Source organism: Jaculus jaculus, chromosome 13 (assembly GCF_020740685.1).
Source record: "Jaculus jaculus isolate mJacJac1 chromosome 13, mJacJac1.mat.Y.cur, whole genome shotgun sequence".
Classification (NCBI taxonomy): domain Eukaryota; kingdom Metazoa; phylum Chordata; class Mammalia; order Rodentia; family Dipodidae; genus Jaculus; species Jaculus jaculus.
The window spans coordinates 22268249-22286848 of NC_059114.1; the positions used below are offsets into that span (position 1 = coordinate 22268249).

Genomic DNA, 18600 nt, shown 5'->3' on the forward strand with positions numbered 1-18600 from the left:
TTCTCTTCCCTTTTATGTCTCCTTTTTAACTTACTGGCCTCTGCTACTAAGTATTTTCATTCTCACACAGAAGCCCAATCATCTGTAGCTAGGATCCACATATGAGGGAGAACATGTGGCTCTTGGCTTTCTGGGCCTGGGTTACCTCACTTAGTATAATCCTTTCCAGGTCCATCCATTTTTCTGCAAATTTCATAACTTCATTTTTCTTTACCGCTGAGTAGAACTCCATTGTATAAATGTGCCACATCTTCATTATCCATCAGTTGAGGGACATCTAGGCTGGTTCCATTTCCCAGCTATTATAAATTGAGCAGCAATAAAGATGGTTGAGCTCGTATTTCTAAGGAAATGAGATGATTCCTTCGGATATATGCCTAGGAGTGCTATAGCTGGGTCATATGGTAGATCAATCTTTAGCTGTTTTAGGAACCTCCACACTGATTTCCACAATGGCTGGACCAGACTGCATTCCCACCAGCAGTGTAGAAGGGTTCCTGTTTTTCCACATCCCCACCAACATTTATGATCATTTGTTTTCATGATGTTGGCCATTCTGACAGGAGTGAGATGGAATCTCAATGTAGTTTTAATCTGCATTTCCCTGATGACTAGAAAACACTATTCTTAATTGCTGTAAGTGTGACAGGTGGGAGACTGGAAGGATATAGCACATTTCTGTATACAATACCACTGAAGGACAGTGAATGACATGGACATATATATGCTAAAGGCAGAACACAATAGCTTGCAACAGGAAAATGCGAACGTTTATGTTTTTAAAAATTTATTTGGGCTATAGATATGGCTCAGTGGTTAGACACTTGTTTACAAATCTTGCTAGCCCGGGGGCTCGATTCCCAAGTGCTCACATAAAGCCAGTTGCTCAGTGTGACACATGCACCTGGAGGTCCTTTGCAGAGGCAAGAGGTTCTGGCGCGTCCATACTCAGTCTCTCTCTCTCAAGCAATTTTTTAAAATGTTTTCAGGCGCAAAGATGGTGGTACTGAAATGTGGCCAGCTTCCTGGCCATGGCTGGGGGGCTGGAGCTGAGAGGCCCAGTGACTGGCTGTTGGAGCCCCAGGGCAATGGGAAGATGGTCTGGGCTGGGGACACTGCAGGAGCTGGGCAGCCCTGGGCTGGACCAGAACACCCAGCCTGCTGTGGTAACCAGGTGCTACAGAACCACCTGAGGCAGGCAGGTGTTCAGGCAGGCTCTCCCTGTGTGTGGTAGTTGGAATAGATGGCCCCCAATATACTCAGTGTTTTATTAGTTTGTAGTTTGGTTCTGCAGCCACCTGGCTGGAGAAGGTGTCACTGGGCAGAGCGTAAGTTGTGGTCATGGGTTTGAGACGTCAACCTAAAGATACGCAAAGTGCCTAGTTCCACCTGGAGTTCCTGAAGGGTGCTGCGTGGCTTTTGGCTTTTCTCTGCTTGGTCCTGTGAAGGCAGGCCAGCTTCTTCTGCCATTAGGGAACTTCCCCTGGATCTGTAAACTTCAATAAATATCCCTTCCTCTGTAACTGTGCCTGGTCTGGAAGTTCATCGCAGCGAACCTGAAGCGGTCACACTGTTCTTATTTTGAGCAGAGTCTCTTACTGACACTGGAGTTTGCTGTTCTTCACCACAGCCTGCAACTCACTCGCCCATTTGTTTATGTGGCCTTAAGCCTCCTCACACCCTCACGCTTGCACAGAAAATGCACTGACCCAGTATGTCATCTCCCCAGTTCCCAAAACAGTTTTAATTATACAAGTAATACATGGTTGGCATAGGAAAATAGGAAGGTGACCAATGGTCTTAGATACATCTTTCCAGATTTGTCTTGAATGTACAAATATATTTTGCTACAATAATGTGTGAATCTCAAAAAAAAAAAAAAATGAATAAAAACCTCAAAAACAACAAAAATAAAACCATAAAAATAAAGTCAGGCCTGTCCTAAATGTATAGCTCAGGCGCTAGTTCATATCATATACAAATCTTCATGCATTTATTGCAATTTTGGCTTTTAAAATCAAACCAGCGTTGTTAGAATAAAAGACCCCACTTTACAGAGCAGTAGTTCCAAATACCCCAGAACTTGATCAGGCATACTCCTAGAAAAGAGCAGTGTTCTCTTCTTTTTCATGCAAACAAGTAGCCTCTACTCCTGCCTCCTTCAGGGAGAAGGGGGTTCAGCGGTGTGACCACAGCTGTCTTAGTGAGCGCTTCACTCGTTCTGCCGTTCTTGAAAATACTCATCGAACAGAGAGGAACATTCCTCTTCATGTTCCTGACACAAGGAAACACAAAACAGTAAACAGAGTGGTCCCTCTCTCTGAGACCTCCTATGTGCATACCCACTGCCCAGCAAGGCTCTATAGGGAAATACTATCCAGGGCAGCGCCAGGCACTGCTCACAGGTGAGGCTAATGCTAAGAAAATCCACATTGGAGAGCGTTTAACCATATGTATAGTGCACAGACATCCTTACATTCTTCAGTCACTTCTACCTCCACTAAACCAAGTAAGAGCTGCCTGGTATTCAGGAGACCATACTTTTCTCCAAAGCCAATAGATACCTCAGCTCAAAAATTACCTTTGGGCCGGGTGTGGTGGCACATGCCTTTTAATCCCAGCACTGGGGAGGCAGAGGTAGGAAGATCACCATGAGTTTGAGGCCACCCTGAGACTACAGAGTGAATTTCAGGTCAGCCTGGGCCAGAGTGAGACCCACCTCGAAAAACAAAAGAAACAAACAAACAAACAAAAAATTACCTTTGGTTCCTTAAATTCCAAGTCTTCTCCATACTGAATGGCAAAATCAATATGCTGTAGTACAATGTTCATGCTTTCTTCATCAGACTGATCGTAAGGCAGGAAGCGAACCATGCTGTAGTCATCGATCTATAAATTGAGGATTTCAAGAAAGGCTCCATTCTGAAGTTGTGCAAAACACGTAACTGTCATCTTAGGTCTGAGTTTCATAACCATTACTGTTGGTTTTATAATCATGTTCGTTTGTTTTTTTAAGACAGGGTCTCACTATAGCCCAGGATGATCTGGAACTTACTCTGTAATCTCATACTGACCTCAAACACAGGGCAATCCTCCTACCTCAGACTTCCAAATGCTGGGACAAAGAGTGTGCACCCCCTCCACCAACTACATTTGCCCTTCTCATTAAAAATATGTGAAGGGGGGCTGGAGATGGCTTAGTGGTTCAGGCACTTGCCTAGAAAGCCAAAGGACCCTGGTTTGATTCTCCAGGACCCATGTAAACCAGATATACAAGGTGGCACATACATCTGGAGTTCATTAGTAGCAACTAAATATGGTGTGCCCATATTCTCTCGCTCTCTCTCAAATAAATAAATAAAAATTGAAAAAATATATATTTGAGAGGCTGGAGAGATGACTTAGCAGTTAAGGCACTTGCCTGCGAAGTCAAAGGTCCCAGGTTCGATTCCCCAGGATCCATGTGAGCCAGCTGCACAAGGTGGCACATGCATCTGGAGTTTGTTTGCAGTGGCTGAAGGCCCTGGTGTGCCCATTTGCTCTGTCTCTCTCTCATTCAAATAAATAAATAAAAGATAATTTAAAAAATATATATTTGTGAGGCCAGGCATGGTGGCACATGCCTTTAATCCTTGCACTAGGCCTTGTACTAGGGAAGCAGAGGTAGAAGGGTTACCATGAGTTTGAGGTCATCCTGAGACTACAAAGTGAATTTGAATTCCAGGACAGTCTGGGCTAGAGAGATACCCTACCTGGAAAAAAAAAAAAACAGACAGAAGAATAAGTATTTGTGAGGTGAACTGAGAGAGGGACAGAATAGCAGTAAATCATTACTTATCTTCCTAACCTCTGGCCAGCCACAGCATGCCTTGGATTATCACCTAACTAGAGATTGTTTCATGCACTTATCTGAAAGGCACAAATAATTCCGAATTGTGCATATGGCTTGAATGAACAGATATGTAAGTCCTGCTCCACGTTCTTCCTCTTGCAGGAAACAGGGCTGGACTGTGTTGCCCATTCTGGTAGCCACTGGCTGGACATGGGCAAACACTTGAACAGGCTATTTAGAAAACAATTTGTAAAATTTCATTTCAAATGCTTACCAGTCCACATATAGCTTTAGTCAATTTCTTGAATTTTTTGCTTCTTAAATCACCTGTTGAATCTTCTAACAAAGAATACATGTCTGGATCTAGAAACCTTACAAGTGAGAAAGAAGACAGCGTGAAAAGAAGAGAAACTCAGGGCCCAGGGACAAAGTGACAGTACCTTGAGTCTCAGAAGCAAAGGTTCTCTGCCACTGGGACCTGAGGGGACAGGAAGAGCAGGACTCACTTTTCAATCTCCTTCTTTGCTTTCTTACTTAGCAGATCCATTTTTGTCATGATGTTAACTTGTGGAATTTCTAGGGAGATCATGGCACTCAGGGCTGCCAAGATGCCAGAAATAAACTGAAGGAGGGAACAGAAAAGTAAAGATGAGTCAGCTGTTGCCAACTAAGTCTCCACATACAAGCTTCTAGCCCCCACCAGAAGGAAACTGGCCCAAGCCAAGAAAGGCTAGTCTTGTAAAGAAGGAAGATGAAGGCCTATCCTACAGTGACCAGAAAGACATGGTGACATGCAGGATAGTGAGTTCTGAGTAAGCTTTTGCTGCATAGTAAGCCTGTCCATAAATCAACTCACATTGATCAATCACATTTTACGGTTTAGAGTGTGTCACGGGCCTCCTTTTCGATTCAATACTCCTCAAAACTACTAATAAGAGGGCTAGAGAGATGGCTCAGTGGTTAAGGCCTATGAAGCCTAAAGACCCAGGTTTGATTCCCCAGTACCTACATTAGCCAGATACACAAGTGGCACATGTGCCTGAAGTTTGTCTACAGTGGCTAGAGGTCGTGGCACTCCCATTCCCTCTCTCTCTCTCTCAACAAAGCTGATTTAGATAGTTCATAAACTTAGAAAATTCAAAGTAGGCTGGGCGTGGTGGCGCACACCTTTAATCCCAGCACTCGGAAGGCAGAGGTAGGAGGATGGCTGTGAGTTCAAGGATACCCTGAGAATACATAATGATTCCAGATCAGCCTGAGCTAAGAGTGAGACCCTGCCTCGAAAAACCAAAATAAAATAAAATAAAATAAATTCAAAGTAGATTTGGGTTTTGTTTTGTTTTGAGACAGGCTTATTCTGTAGCCCAGTCTGGCTTGGAACTTTCTAGGTAGTTCAGGTTGGCCTTGAGCTCACAGCATTCTTTCTGCCTCAGTCTCCCCAGTGCTGGGATTATAGGCATGAACTATCATGCTCAGTTCAGCAATGAAAATTAGAAAAACAAACAAACAAAAAAACTGGGCTGGAGAGATGGCTTAGCGGTTGAGGTGCTTACCTGCAAAGCCTGAGGACCCATGTTCAACTGTCCAGGTCCCACATAAGCCAGACATACAAGGTGACGCAAGTGCGCAAGGTGACGCAAGTGCACAAGGTGGCGCACGTATGTGGAGCTCCACTGTGGAGGCTAGAGGCCCTGGTGTGCCCACTCTCTCTCCTCTCGCTCACTAAAAGTATGTATATGTGAATATATGTATTTTTTAATTTTATTTTTATTTATTTATTTTACAGCAACAGAGGGGGGTGGGGAGAGAATGGGCATGCCAGGGCCTCCAGCCACTGCAAATGAACTGCAGACGCGTGTGTCCCCTGTGCATCTGGCTAACATGGGTCCTGGGGAATAGAGCCTCAAACTGGGGTCCTTAGGCTTCACAGGCAAGTGCTTAACCACTAAGCCATCTCTCCAGCCCCCCAGTATATTTTATATAAAACCTGCTTTAATTTTTTCTTGGTAAGCAGTTCATCAAAATCTGTATGGTATCATCTATTTACTTATTTATTTTTGGTTTTGTGAAGTAAGGTCTCACTCTAGTTCAGGGTGACCTGGAATAATCTCCGGGTAGCCTTGAACTCACAGTGATCCTACTACCTCTGTCTCTGGAGTGCTGGGATTCAAAGCTTACACTACTACACCCAGCTTCATTTACTATTTTTGTGTTAAAGAATATTCACTTTTTTTTTTTTTTTAACTTTTCAATGTAGGATCTCACTCTAGCCCAGGCTGACCTGGAATTCACTATGTAGTCTCAGGCTTGCCTCAAAATCCCAGCAATCCTCCTACCACAGCCGCCTAAGAGCTGGTATTAAAGGACTGCATCATCATGCCCAGCTATAGTCACATACTGTAATAATTAGGGATACCAAACAACTGGAATCGTCTACAGAATGCCCAGAAGCACACAATAATTAATAGATACTTTCACTGCCTTTTACTAATTATTGAAAGATCTTAAGATTTATTTTCAGCAGCTGGGGAGATGATTGAGCGGTTAAAGGCAGTAGCTTGCAAAGCCTGATGGCCTATGTTTGACTCCCCAGTAGCCACGTAAAGCCAGACATACAAAGGGGCACATGCATCTGAAGTTTGCTTACAGTGGCAGGAGGCCCTGGTACACCCATACTCTTTCTGATTCTGTTTCTCTCTCAAATAAATTAATTTTTAGAAATTATCCAGGGCTGGAGGGATGGCTTAGCAGTTAAGGCATTTGCTTGCAAAGCCAAAGGACCCAGATTTGGTTCCCCAGGACTCACATAAGCCAGATGGACAAGGTACTACATGCATCTGGAGTTTGTTTGCAGTAGCTGGAGGCCCTTGTGTGCCCATTCTCTCCCCACTCACCCTGGTCAAATAAATAAATAAAATTTGAAAAAAAAAATTATCCAGGCCGGATACATGCCTTTAATCCCAGCACTGGGGAGGCAGAGGTAGGAGGATCACTGTAAGTTCGAGGCCACCCTGAGACTACATACTGAATTCCAGGTCAGCCTGGGCTACAGTGAGACCCTACCTTGAAAAACAAAAACAAAAAAAACAAACAAACAACAAATTATCCTGGCTGGGCATGGTGGCATATGCCTTTAATCATAGCACTCAGGAGGCAGAGATAGAAGGATCAATATCAGCTCGAGGTCATTCTGAGAATACATAGTGAAATCCAGGTTAGCCTGGGCTACAGTGAGACCCTACCTCAAAAAAAAAACAAACAAAAAATAAAATATTTTTATTATTTTTTATTTTATTTTATTTATTTTATTATTGTTTAATTTTAGAGAGAGAGAGAGAGACAGAGACAGAGGGAATTGACACACCACGGCCTCAGTCACCATCTAGTGGGCAGGTGTGACCTTGAACTTGCCTTCCCTTTGTGCACCTGGCTAATGTGGGATCTGGAGAATCAAACATGGGTCTCTAGGCATCACAGGCAAGTACCTTAACCACTAAGCCATCTCTCCAGCCCAATAAAATTATCTTCAGGAGCCGGGCATGGTGGTGCACACATTTAATCCCAGCACTTGGTACAGAGGTAGGAGGATCTCTAGAGGTAGGAGGATCACCATGAGTTCGAGGCCACCCTGAGACTACAGAATGAGATCCAGGTCAGCCTAAGCTAGAGTGAGACCCTACCTCAAACATACATACATACATACATACATACATACATATCCATATCCTTAGGGACTAGGGAGATGGCTCAGTAGTTAAAGATGCTTATTTGCAAAGCCTGCCCGTACAGACTCAATTCCCTAGTACCCATGTAAAGGCAGAGGCAAAAAAAAAAAAAAACTGACACAAGAATCTGGCATTCAGAAAAAGTGGTACAAGCATATGGCATTCATCTGCAGTGCCAAGAGACCCTAACATGCCCACACATACATGCAAATAAATAATAAAAATTTAAAAACCATTTCTCCTCACACCTTGAATGACTCCACCATGAACTGAGAATCAACAAGAAAAACTCCACAGACTCTGAACTCCCACTGCTCGAGCTGCTGGACCAGCTGTTTCATCACAGGCAGGTGTGTGTACAACTCAATCTGACCTATGGGAAGAACACAACCACAGCAGCTCAGACAGGAAGCAGGTTATGTCACCTAACAGAACACAAGTTTCTCCCATAAGATGGTTAAAAAAAAAAAAAAAGCACTGGTAGTGTGCTTGCCTAGCATGTATAAAAGCCCTGGTTTAATCCTCAGTAGTTACAAAACAAAACAGGACAGGGGCTGGAGAGATGGCTTAGCAGTTAAGGCACTTGCCAGCGAAGCCTAAGGACTCAGGTTCAATTCCCCAGTACCCATATAAGCCAGATACACCAGGTGGTGCAAGCATCTGGAGATCATTTGCAGTGGCTAGAGGCCTTGGCACACCCATTCTCTCTCTCTCTCTCTCAAACAATAAAAATAAAAAACACCAGAAAGTCAACTCCCTACCTTAAAATATACAGATTGTTTTTTTTTTCCAGCGCCAAGAATTAAATCCATGGCCTTGCAATGCATGCTAGGCAAATGTTGTACAAGTAAACTATGCCTTAGCCCTATTCATTCAGTTTTCAAGGAGCATTATTGCCTCTAAAAACAATCATGGGACTGGAGAGAGGCTCAGCAGTTAAGGTGCTTGCCTGTGAAGCCTAAGGACACAGGTTTGATTCCCTAGTACTCACATAAGCCAGATACACAAGGTGGCACATGCATCTGGAATTCGTCTGCAGTGGTTAGAGGCCCTGGCATGCCCATTTTCTCCTCTCTCAAACAAATAATTAAATAAAATATATATTTTTAAATCATAAAACCAGGGCCAAAGAGATGACTCAGTAGGTAAAATACTTGCTGCCTAAACGTGAGGACCAGAGTTTGGATCCCCAGCACCCATGTAGAAGCTAGGCACAGCAGTAGCACGGGCTTGTAATCCCAGCAGAGACAGGAGACCCCTGAGGCTCACTGACAAGCTAACCTAGTATGATTAGCGAACAACAGGCTCGGTGAGAGGCTCTGTCTCAAAATAATACCACGGCCTGGGCTACAGGGAGACCCTACTTCAGAAGAGAAAAAAAGATGGAGGATGTCTGAGGGAGACACTTGACATTGACCTGCGGCTTTCACATTTGCCCCCACACATACACAGTCATAAAACCCAAGTTAATGTTACCACTGGAATCTTAAACAGACTATCCAGTTGTATTAAAAATGAGCCAATCAAAAGCCAGTGCTAGGGATGTGGTATCACAGTAGAAGGCTCGCCAGACATGCATAAGACCTAAGTTCAGTCCCTGACACAGAAAAAGAGAAACCTGAGTAGTACAAGGAGAGTGCAGTTTTAAAACATCTCTCAAGGGCTGGAGAGATGGCTTAGCAGTTAAGCTCTTGCCTGTGAAGCCTAAGGACCCCGGTTCAAGGCTCGATTATCCAGGACCCATGTAAGCCAGATGCACAAGGAGGCATACACATCTGGAGTTTGTTTGCAGTGGCTGGAGGCGCTGGTGCGCCCATTCTCTCTCTCTCTCTCTGCCTCTTTTTCTGATTCTGTTTGTCCCTCTCAAGTAAAGAAATAAAAATAAACAAAAAAAATTAAAAATAAATAAATAAATAAATAAAATAAAATATCTCCCAAAGGGGCTGCAGATGGCTTAGCTGTTAAGGCATTTGCTTGCAAAACCAAAGGATCCCAGTTTGGCTCTCCAGGATCCACATAAGCCAGATGCATAAGGGGGCGCATGTATCTAGAGTTTGTCTGCAGTGGCTGGAGGCCCTGGTGCTCCCATTCTCTCCCTCTCTGCCTCTTTCTCTCTCTCAAATAAATAAATAAAATAATTAAGAAAAAAAATTTTCCCAAGCCCTCCCTATATACTATGATGGTATATAATACATTGCTGTTGGTATATGCATGTTTAATTAAAAGCAAGTGAAGCTAGGTGTGGTGGTGCATACTTTTAATCCCAGCACTCGGGAGGCCAAGGTAGGAGGATCACTGTGAGTTCAAGGAGGCCAGCCTAAGACTACATCTACATAGTGAATTCCAGATCAGACTGGGCTAGAAGAGACCCTACCTTATTAAAAAAAAAAAAAAAAAAAAAGGGCCAGGCATAGTGACACACACTTTAAATCGCAGCACTGGGGAGGCAGAGGTAGGAGGATTACGTTAGTTCAAAGCCACCCTCAGAATACATAGTGAATTCCATGTCCCTGAGCTAGAGCGAGACACTACCTCAAAAAAACAAACAAAAAGGAAAAAAAAAAAAAGCAAAGAAAAACAGGTAAGAAGCACAATGATCAAAACTAGGTCAGGATCCAGTCCAGAGCTCACCATTTGCCTTAGGAAGAAGCAAGTATGGGGCTGGGAAGATGGCTCCACAGTTACAGGCACTTGCTTACAAAGCCTGTCAGCTTGGGTTCAATTCCCATGCCATTCACATAAGCTGGACACAATAGCACAAGTGTTTGATGTTTGTTTGCAGTGGAAAAAGGTCCTGGTATGCATACACATGCATACAAATAAATAAAAATTAATGAAAGAAAGAAAGAAGATTCATATCTTTATCTACTCACCCTTACCAGTCTCACAGCCTCTTTGGTCACTATGCCCCAGCCACTCTGGCCTTTTCAGTGCCTCAAACCTGCCTGTTCCTCCGTAGCACAAGGCCTTCAAAATGCTAAGCTGCTGCCTACACAGCACTCTTTCCTCTTCACCCTATAGCCCAGCTCAAAGGCCACTCGATCAGAAGCCTCCCTGAGCCCTCGGCTGCAGGACAGTCTGTGTTGTGTCCGTGGCACACCCGTCACAAATGTGTTGTGTCCGTGGCACACCCGTCACAAATACTGATCACGGGGTGATTTTGTTTATGCTGTCTTGCATGCCACTGAATCGTAAGCTCTCCGGCAGTGACCATGACTCCTTTTTCTCTAAGGTATTCTCAGGGTACAGAGTAAACAGTAAAATCACTGAAGAAACTGAGTCAACTCATCATAGCATGGAAGTTTAGTGCAGTTCTCACTGCTTCCTCCCTCTGAGAACACACTTATTACAGCATCAAGGACACACATTCAAGCTGCTGACTGACCTGGACAGTCAAAAAGGATGTAGTCATCTTCTACATGGCCCAGACAGCCCTCTAGCCAGTCAAAATTATTGGCAAAGTACTCCATGCAGAACACCAATCCTCCATTGGGACCAAAACGCAGAGACTCATCCTCCATCACGTCGTCCACCTCAATTAGTTCTCGGATGTCTGAAATGGTAAGCATCCACCAGAAAATTATCATCCTCCCTGCCAATAAATTTTTTAAAATATATCTTATTTATTTGAGAGACAGAAAGAGAGAGGGAGAGAATGGACATGCCAGGGCCTCCAGCCACTGCAAACGAATTCCAGATGCATGCGTCCCTTGTGCATCTGACTTACGCGGGTCCTGGGGAATCGAACGAAGGTCCTTTGGCCTTACAGGCAAATGCCTTAACTGCTAAGCCATCTCCCTAGCCTCCTGCCAATAATTATACACAGAATAAAAAACTCATGTTGCTGGGCATGGTGGCACACGGCTTTAATCCCAGCACTCGGGAGGCAGAGATAGGAGGATCACTGTGAGTTCAAGGCCACCCTGAGACTCCATAGTGAATTCTAGGTCAGCCTGGGCTAGAGTGAAACCCTACCCTGGGTGGCGGGGGGAGGGGAGGGAAGGGACCCAACAACAAAAACCTCATGTGTATGAAATTAGCCATACTTTTTCACTGTACCAGTGTCCATCAATGGGGAACTTAGCAAATAAATTACTGCCCAGACATTGTATGGCAGAATACAATCAGACATAAAAAGGGGGAGAAAAGCTCTTAAATATTGATATAATATCCTCTCCCAGGTATATATTTTTTTCTTTTCTTCTTTTTTTCTTCTGAGGTGGAGTCTTGCTCTAGTTCAGGCTGACCTGGAATTCACTATGGAGCCTCAGGCTGGCCTCGAACTCACAGCGATCCTCCTACCTCTGCCTCCTCAGAGCTAGAATTAAAGGTGTGTGGCCACCATGTCTGGCCCAGGTGTATTAAGTGAAAAATTCAAGGCATAGGATTCTCTATTAAACTCTTACCAGGGGTGGAGCTGTAGCTCAGTTGGTACAGTGTTTGCCTAACATACATGAAACCCCAGCTCAGCATAAACCAGGTATGCTGGTGCATACCTGTGACCCCGGAACTTGGAAGGTGGAGGATCAAAAGTTCAAGGTCAAAGGCATGGTGGCATACACCTTTAATCCCAGCACTTGGGAGGCAGAGGTAGGAGGATCGCCGTGAGTTCGAGGACACCCTGAGAATACATAGTGAGTTCCAAGTCAGCCTGAGCTAGAGTGAAACCTTACCTCAAAAAGCAAACAAAAGTTCAAGGTCAATCTTGGCTATGTAGAGTTTGAGGCCAGCCTGGGCTATAAGTGACTCTATCTAAAAAAAAAAAAAAAAGGGCTGGAGAGATGGCTTAGCGGTTAAGCGCTTGCCTGTGAAGCCTAAGGACCCCGGTTCGAGGCTCGGTTCCCCAGGTCCCACGTTAGCCAGATGCACAAGGGGGCGCATGCATCTGGAGTTTGCAGAGGCTGGAAGCCCTGGCACGCCCATTCTCTCTCTCCCTCTATCTGTCTTTCTCTCTGTCTGTCACTCTCAAATAAATAAATAAATAATTTAAAAAAATGCTAAGTGTGCATATTTGCAATCCTGAGATTGCAAATCCTTAGAACACTAAGGAAGATCTCAAGTTCAAGGCCAGCTTGGGCTATATAGCAAAGCCAAGCTTCAAAAGCAAAATGAATTAAAATTTAAAACCATAAAAATTCTACACACACCTGCAGGGCTTAACAACATGCAGACTATCTCTGGAAGCACAGATGGGAAAGCAGTAATCCTGGCTGCCTCAAAGGAACAAGTTTGATTGCTGGGCCAATGATCTGGGAGGTGGATAGTTTTCTGCCCAGTTCCTTTTCTGTATCTTCTGCACTTTGAACCATTCTAATATGAATTTCCTATTTCAATCCTCCATTGGGAGGGATTGTGGTGGCGTATGCCTTTAATCCAAGCACTCTGGAGGTTAAGGTAGAGGGACTGATGTGAGTTTGAGACCAGCCTGGGCAACAAGAGGGGTCAACCTGGGCTAGAGTATGATGCTGAAAACAGAAGAGAAAAAAAAAAAAGACTAACTACCTCTCTTATAAACACGATGACTCTAGAAGTCACTAGAGTGACTCTCCACAACAGGTTAGTGGGAACAGTAATCACACTTCCTGGGGCAGAAGGATGAGGACTACGTGAGGATGGCAGATGGATGGTTCTCTTACTAATTTTTGGAAAAACTTAGAATTTTTCACCTTAGGTTTTTATTTTTGTGCTTAAAACCTTTTTCTGTTCATAGAGAATGGCATTTTGGCCACACATCCATTTATACTGGTAACATTGCCCTATCCTCTTTGCCAGGGATAAACAGCTGCTTCAAGTTGGGGAAAAAGTAATTGGTATTCTAAATAGTTGAACCACTGATCCGTCAGTAGGATATTTCTACCACAAAACTCATGTGAACTTGGGGACCCTGGTGAAGCTGATTCACGAGGGACAAAAAACATCAGACAGGAGCTGGTCCTGTGGCCCTGGCTCTTATTTACACACACACACACACACACACACGCGCGTGTGTGTGTGTGTTTGTATTTATAAGCAAAGAGAGAGAGTGAGAGAGTTGAGTGTAAATGAATTCCAGATGCACGCACCACTTTGTGCATGTGGCTTTATGTGGGTCCTGGGACTCAAACCCCATGCTGTCTGGCTTTGCAAGCAAGCACCTTAACTGCCAAGCCATCCCTCCAGCCCCACCTGCTAGTTTTTGTGTCTGGGTTTTATTCTCCTAAAGCCTTGCCCTTGGGTCTTGTGAAAGGCCTGAATCCTTCTCCTGAATTTTTTATTTCAGGCAGCCTTGGATGCTTTCTGTATGCACAATGAGAGGTTCTCAAGTAACGCCAGGCCTTTCTCTTAAGGAAGTTGATTAACCACCTCTCTTCAGTCTGCTTTCTCCACTCCATCCACTCATAGGCCACTCTCACCTAATGACTACACACACCCTTAGCAGAAATCAGAAGTCAACGCAGTAAACATTCCATATTCTTCCTATCAACACCACATGGTGCTTTTCGCCTGCCTGTTCTGCTTGTCATGGTGGAAGAACCTTGCTCTAGTGAAGGCACAGACAGCCCTCCTCTCAGTCTGTTCCCTCTTCACTGCATGGCGCTAGTCAGCATACAAGTGCATTCATTATCATCTCCAACTGAGCGCGAAAACCTCCCTTGACCTTCACATTGCCCTTCATTATACTGCACAATGACAGACTCCATGAACACGTCACCAAATGACCCTCAGCCTCATTCTGCTCAACATGAAACCAGAGGGATCAGCCTGTGGTAAACATTCTTCCAGTCTCGGGCTGGGCAGCCAGCACTCACTGCCTCCTGAGAAAGGGGCTCTCCCAGGACTTACCGGCCATCACAGGGTAGTTGAAGTGCTCTGCTGCTGGATCCAGGTTAACCACTTGGACGGACCGGTTGAGGGCTTCACAGTGGTGGACCATGGTAGAACAGTAGGTGCTCTGGAACATCCCAAGGCAGAAGGGATTAGGACAAAGAGTAATTAGTGCCACAGTCAAACCAATGCCTTCATCAACCAGTGAAAACAAGGGAAGACAGTGGCCAAGTAGTGACAACATCTGCCTGGGCTACAGATCCAGATCAGGCTTGACACATGGGTACACTGGGGAGCTGCCTCTCCACTCTGCTACTCAGTGAGCTAGTCTAAGTGAGATCACTGAGGCTCCTTTCTGCACAAATGCACCAAGTAGGATTTAAAGATTTCCTGTTACATAGGTCTGCCTCCATGATCACTAAGGCTCCTTACTACTCAAATGAAACAAGTAGGATTTAGGAAGGATTTCTTGTTACACATCTGCCCCTAACACTAGAACTTTTCAGTCTGAACAAGTAGGATGGTCAGGGACAGTGTCACAGGGCAGAGGTTATCTGAGCAGGCGTGTTTTTGCCAGCCTAGAAGAACATTTCAAGGGCTGGAGAGATGGCTCAGCAGTTAAAGGTGCTTGCTTTCAAAATCCAACGCTTTGCTTCCTCAGTCCTCACATAAATCCAGACACCAAGCCTGGTGCACACAACTGGAGTTTGCGGGCAATGGAAAGAGGCCCTAGCAATCCCATGCTCTTGCCCTCTCACCCTCCAATCCTCCTTCTCCCTTCCTGTTTGCTTGCAAATTAATAAAAGTATATTTAAAAAAGGGCTTTCCAAGCTGGGCGTGGTGGTGCATGCCTTTAATCCCAGCACTCGGGAGGCAGAGGTGGGAGGATCACTGTGAGTTCAAGGCCACCCTGGAGCTACAGAGTAAGTTCTGGACCAGAGTGAGAACCTACCTTGAAAAACCAAAAAAAAAAAAAAAAAAAAAGGACTTTCCAGCTAGGCATAGTGGCGCACACCTTTAATCACAGCACTTGGAAAGCAGAGGTAGGTGGATCACCATGAGTTTGAGGCCACCCTGGTAGTGAATTCCAGGTCAGCCTGAGCTAGAGTGAGACCCTACCTTGAAAAACCAAAAAGAAAAAAAGAAAGAAGGACATTCTAAGATGATAATGTCTCTAGGGCTTGCTGGCTGGTGAGCTTTAGGTTCAGTAGGAGATCCTGTCTCAAAAAAAAAAAAAAAATCGGAAGCTGGGTGTGCTGGCTCATGCCTTTAATCTCAGCACTTGGGAGGCAGAGGTAGGAGGATCACCATGAGTTCAAGACCATCCTGAGACTGCATAGCGGATTCCAAGTCAGCCTGTGCTATAGCAAGACCCTACCTGGAAAAAGTAGCAACAACAACAAAATCAGGTGGAGAGTAGCAGCAACCTCTAGCCACCATATGCACAGGGCAGGAAATGTATTCATCAAACCTGACTCCACTTCTGCATGCCTCAGGATCCACCCTTCTCTCTTGCTTTAAAATCCAACTCCATGGCTGGAGAGATGGCTTAGCTTGCCTGGGAAGCCTAAGGACCCCAGCATGAGGCTCTCGTTAGCCAGATGCACAATGGGGTGCACGCGTCTGGAGTTCGTTTGCAGTGGCTGGAGGCCCTGGTGTGCCCATTCTCTCTCTGTCTCTATCTGCCTCTTTCTCTGTCACTTTCAAATAAATAAATTAAAATAAAACAAACAAACAAACAAAAACATTTATTTAAAATCCAACTCCAAAACTAAGCATGGTGGCTCACACATTTAACCCCAGCCCTCAGGAAGTTGAGGTAGGAGGATAACCATGAGTTTGAGGCCAACATGGGTTACAGACTGAGTTTCAGCTTAGCCTGGGCTAGAATGAGACACTGCCTCAAACAAACAAATCCCAAACAGCTCCTCTCTCTTTCTCTCTTTTCTTTTTGATTTTTTTTCATTTAATTTTATTTGCAAGCAGAGAGAAACACAAGAAAGGGAGAGAATGGGCACACCAGGGCCTCTAGCCACTGCAAGCAAACTCCAGATGCATGTGCCACTTTTTGCATGTGGCTTTACATGGGTACTGGAGAATCAAACTTGGGTTGTTAGGGTTTGCAGAGAAGCTACTTAACCGCTAAGCCCTCTCTCCAGCCCCAGCTCCCCTGTCTTACTTACGCACAAGAGGCAGGCTTGACACCCAACTCCACCCATCAAAGAATTGGATTTTTGGGCTGCAGAGATGGATTAGTGGTTAAAGTGCTTGCTGGCAAAGCCGAAGGATCCAGGTTTGATTCCTCAGTATCCATGTAAAGCCAGATGCCCAGGTGGCATATGTGTCTGGAGTCTGTTTGCAATGGGTGGAGGCCCTGGTGTGCCTATTCTCTCTCAAATAAACAAAGAAAAAAATATATATAGGTTTTTCAAGGAAGGGTTTGACTCTAGTCCAGGCTAACCTAGAATTCATTATGTAGTCTCAGAGTGGCCTTGAACTCCCTCTTACCTCTGCCTCTCAAGTGCTGGTATTAAAGGTGTGTGCCACCATGCCCAGCCAAGAAAATACTTTTAAAAAAAGAAAATTTGTAATTTTTAAAAGTACTTTATTGTATTTCTTTATTTGCAAGGAGAGAGAAAGAATGGCCACTCCAGGGCCTCTAGCCCCTGCAAACAAACTCTAGATGCATGTACCACTCTGTGCATCTGGCAAACCCAGTTCTTAGGCTTCACAGGAAAGTGCCTTAACCACTAAGCCATCTCTCCGCCACACCCCCTTTTTTTCTTTTGGAGACAGGGACCTTGATATGTAGTTCAGGGTGGCCTTAAGCTCAAGGGCCTTCTTGCCTACAGCTACCAAGCGTTGAGATTACAGGCATAGGCCACAATGCCCAGCTAATACTGACGCTTATTAAAAGCTAGGTCTAGGTCTGGAGAGATGGCTTAGCAGTTAAAGCTCTTGCCTGCGAAGCCTAAGGACGCAGGTTCTACTCCCCAGAACCCACGTAAGACAGATAGATGCACACGGTGACACATGCATCTGGTGTTCATTTACAGTAGCTACAGATCCTGGCATGCCCTTTCTCTCTCCCTCTCTCATAAATATTCATCTTGAGTTCGTCTGCAATGGCTGGAGGCCCTGGCTTGCACTCTCTCCCTCTCAATGAGTGAAAATAAAAATAATTAAGAAAAAAAACTGAGTCTAGAGAGCCCGTCGTGGTGGCGCACGCCTTTAATTCCACCACTTGGGAGGCAGAGGTAGGAGGATCGCTGTGAGTTCGAGACCACCCCGAGACTACATAGTGAATTCCAGGTCAGCCTAGGCTACAGCGAGACCCTACCTCGAAAAGTCGAAACTAACAAAACAGAAATCCTTGTTCCAGCCACCTCATCCCCAGTTCTTGAAATGGAACTCTGGTTTCTGAGGGGCGGTAACGAGACCCAGGGCCGCCCTCTGAAACTCAACAACCCTAGCCACAAACTCCGGCCGGAATTTACAGGCACAGTGGCCCGTGTCGCCAGGTTGTGGAACTTCAGCGAGGTTCCAGTGCAAAGCAGCACCTGGGGCACTAATACCCAGCACCTCCCACCCCTCCCTCCGCCACTCATTCAAAGACAACGAAGCAAGAGGGAGGTTGAGTTGCCCAGGGCCTCCGGGGCCCCCAGCACACACGCCGGCGGCCACTCCCCGAAATACGTCGTGCAGCAGCTCACCTTCCCGCTACCTGCGGGGCCCATGACCAGCTGCGCATACCGCGGCATGTCTGCGCTCCGGGACCTGCGCGGAGCCCGCTCCCTTCCGCCTCCGCGCTCACGACGCACGCTAGGTTCCGGAACCACGAAGAACGGGCCAATCGCTGTCCATTGCGGACACCCTACTGACTACGGAGCGTCCGGAGGGCCAAATCTCCTAAGAAACTCGTGCTGGTTGGCATGGGGGGAGGGGTGGTGAGGAAACGATGTGAAGGCTGTGCACGTGCGCAGAAATAATCTGCGCTGGTCCATCGAGAAACGCCTGGTTGCCTGGGTGATAACGGACCAGGAGTAACGCTCGGCTCCGTAGCGCTTAGGGCAACGGTCTCTGGGTTGGGGTTCTCGTGAAGACGACGGAGATTTGCAAATTTGCTGAGGGTCTGGGCTACTGAGGCGGAAGGCACCTTTGGTTTTAGGGAGCGTGTCCATTACCTTCCGTGACGCATCCCTTCTTAAGGAAAAAAAAAGATACGGATGCGTGAGAGCG

General features: G+C 45.5%; 1 protein-coding gene across 2 annotated transcripts; it reads right to left on the reverse strand.

The window, feature by feature from the left end:
* Window positions 1-1717: 1717 nt before the first annotated feature.
* On the reverse strand, window positions 1718-18557 carry Gpn3 (GPN-loop GTPase 3). Of its 2 annotated transcripts, none has more exons than XM_045133110.1 (8): window positions 18384-18557; window positions 14380-14488; window positions 10943-11110; window positions 7806-7930; window positions 4339-4454; window positions 4107-4203; window positions 2761-2889; window positions 1718-2275 (listed from the first exon to the last, which is right to left on the reverse strand). In XM_045133110.1, the coding sequence occupies exons 1-8, from the start codon at window positions 18540-18542 to the stop codon at window positions 2213-2215; spliced, it is 966 nt and encodes a 321-aa protein (XP_044989045.1). In that variant the 5' UTR covers window positions 18543-18557; the 3' UTR covers window positions 1718-2212. The 2 variants fall into 2 exon arrangements, with proteins under 2 accessions (XP_044989045.1, XP_004671025.1); XM_004670968.2 differs by lacking the exon at window positions 18384-18557 and adding an exon at window positions 18075-18196.
* Window positions 18558-18600: the final 43 nt, after the last annotated feature.

What these genes read in the sequence shown, in the direction of transcription:
- Gpn3 (XM_045133110.1), bottom strand. Translation starts at nt 18,542, where the DNA reads ATGGACACGCTCCCTAAAACCAAAGGTGCCTTCCGCCTCAGTAGCCCA. An exon ending in CATCCTTTTTGACTGTCCAG is followed by an intron (nt 7,931 to 10,942) that starts GTCAGTCAGCAG and finishes TTCTTCCCATAG; the next exon opens with GTCAGATTGAGTTGTACACA. An exon ending in GCAAAGAAGGAGATTGAAAA is followed by an intron (nt 4,204 to 4,338) that starts GTGAGTCCTGCT and finishes CTCACTTGTAAG; the next exon opens with GTTTCTAGATCCAGACATGT.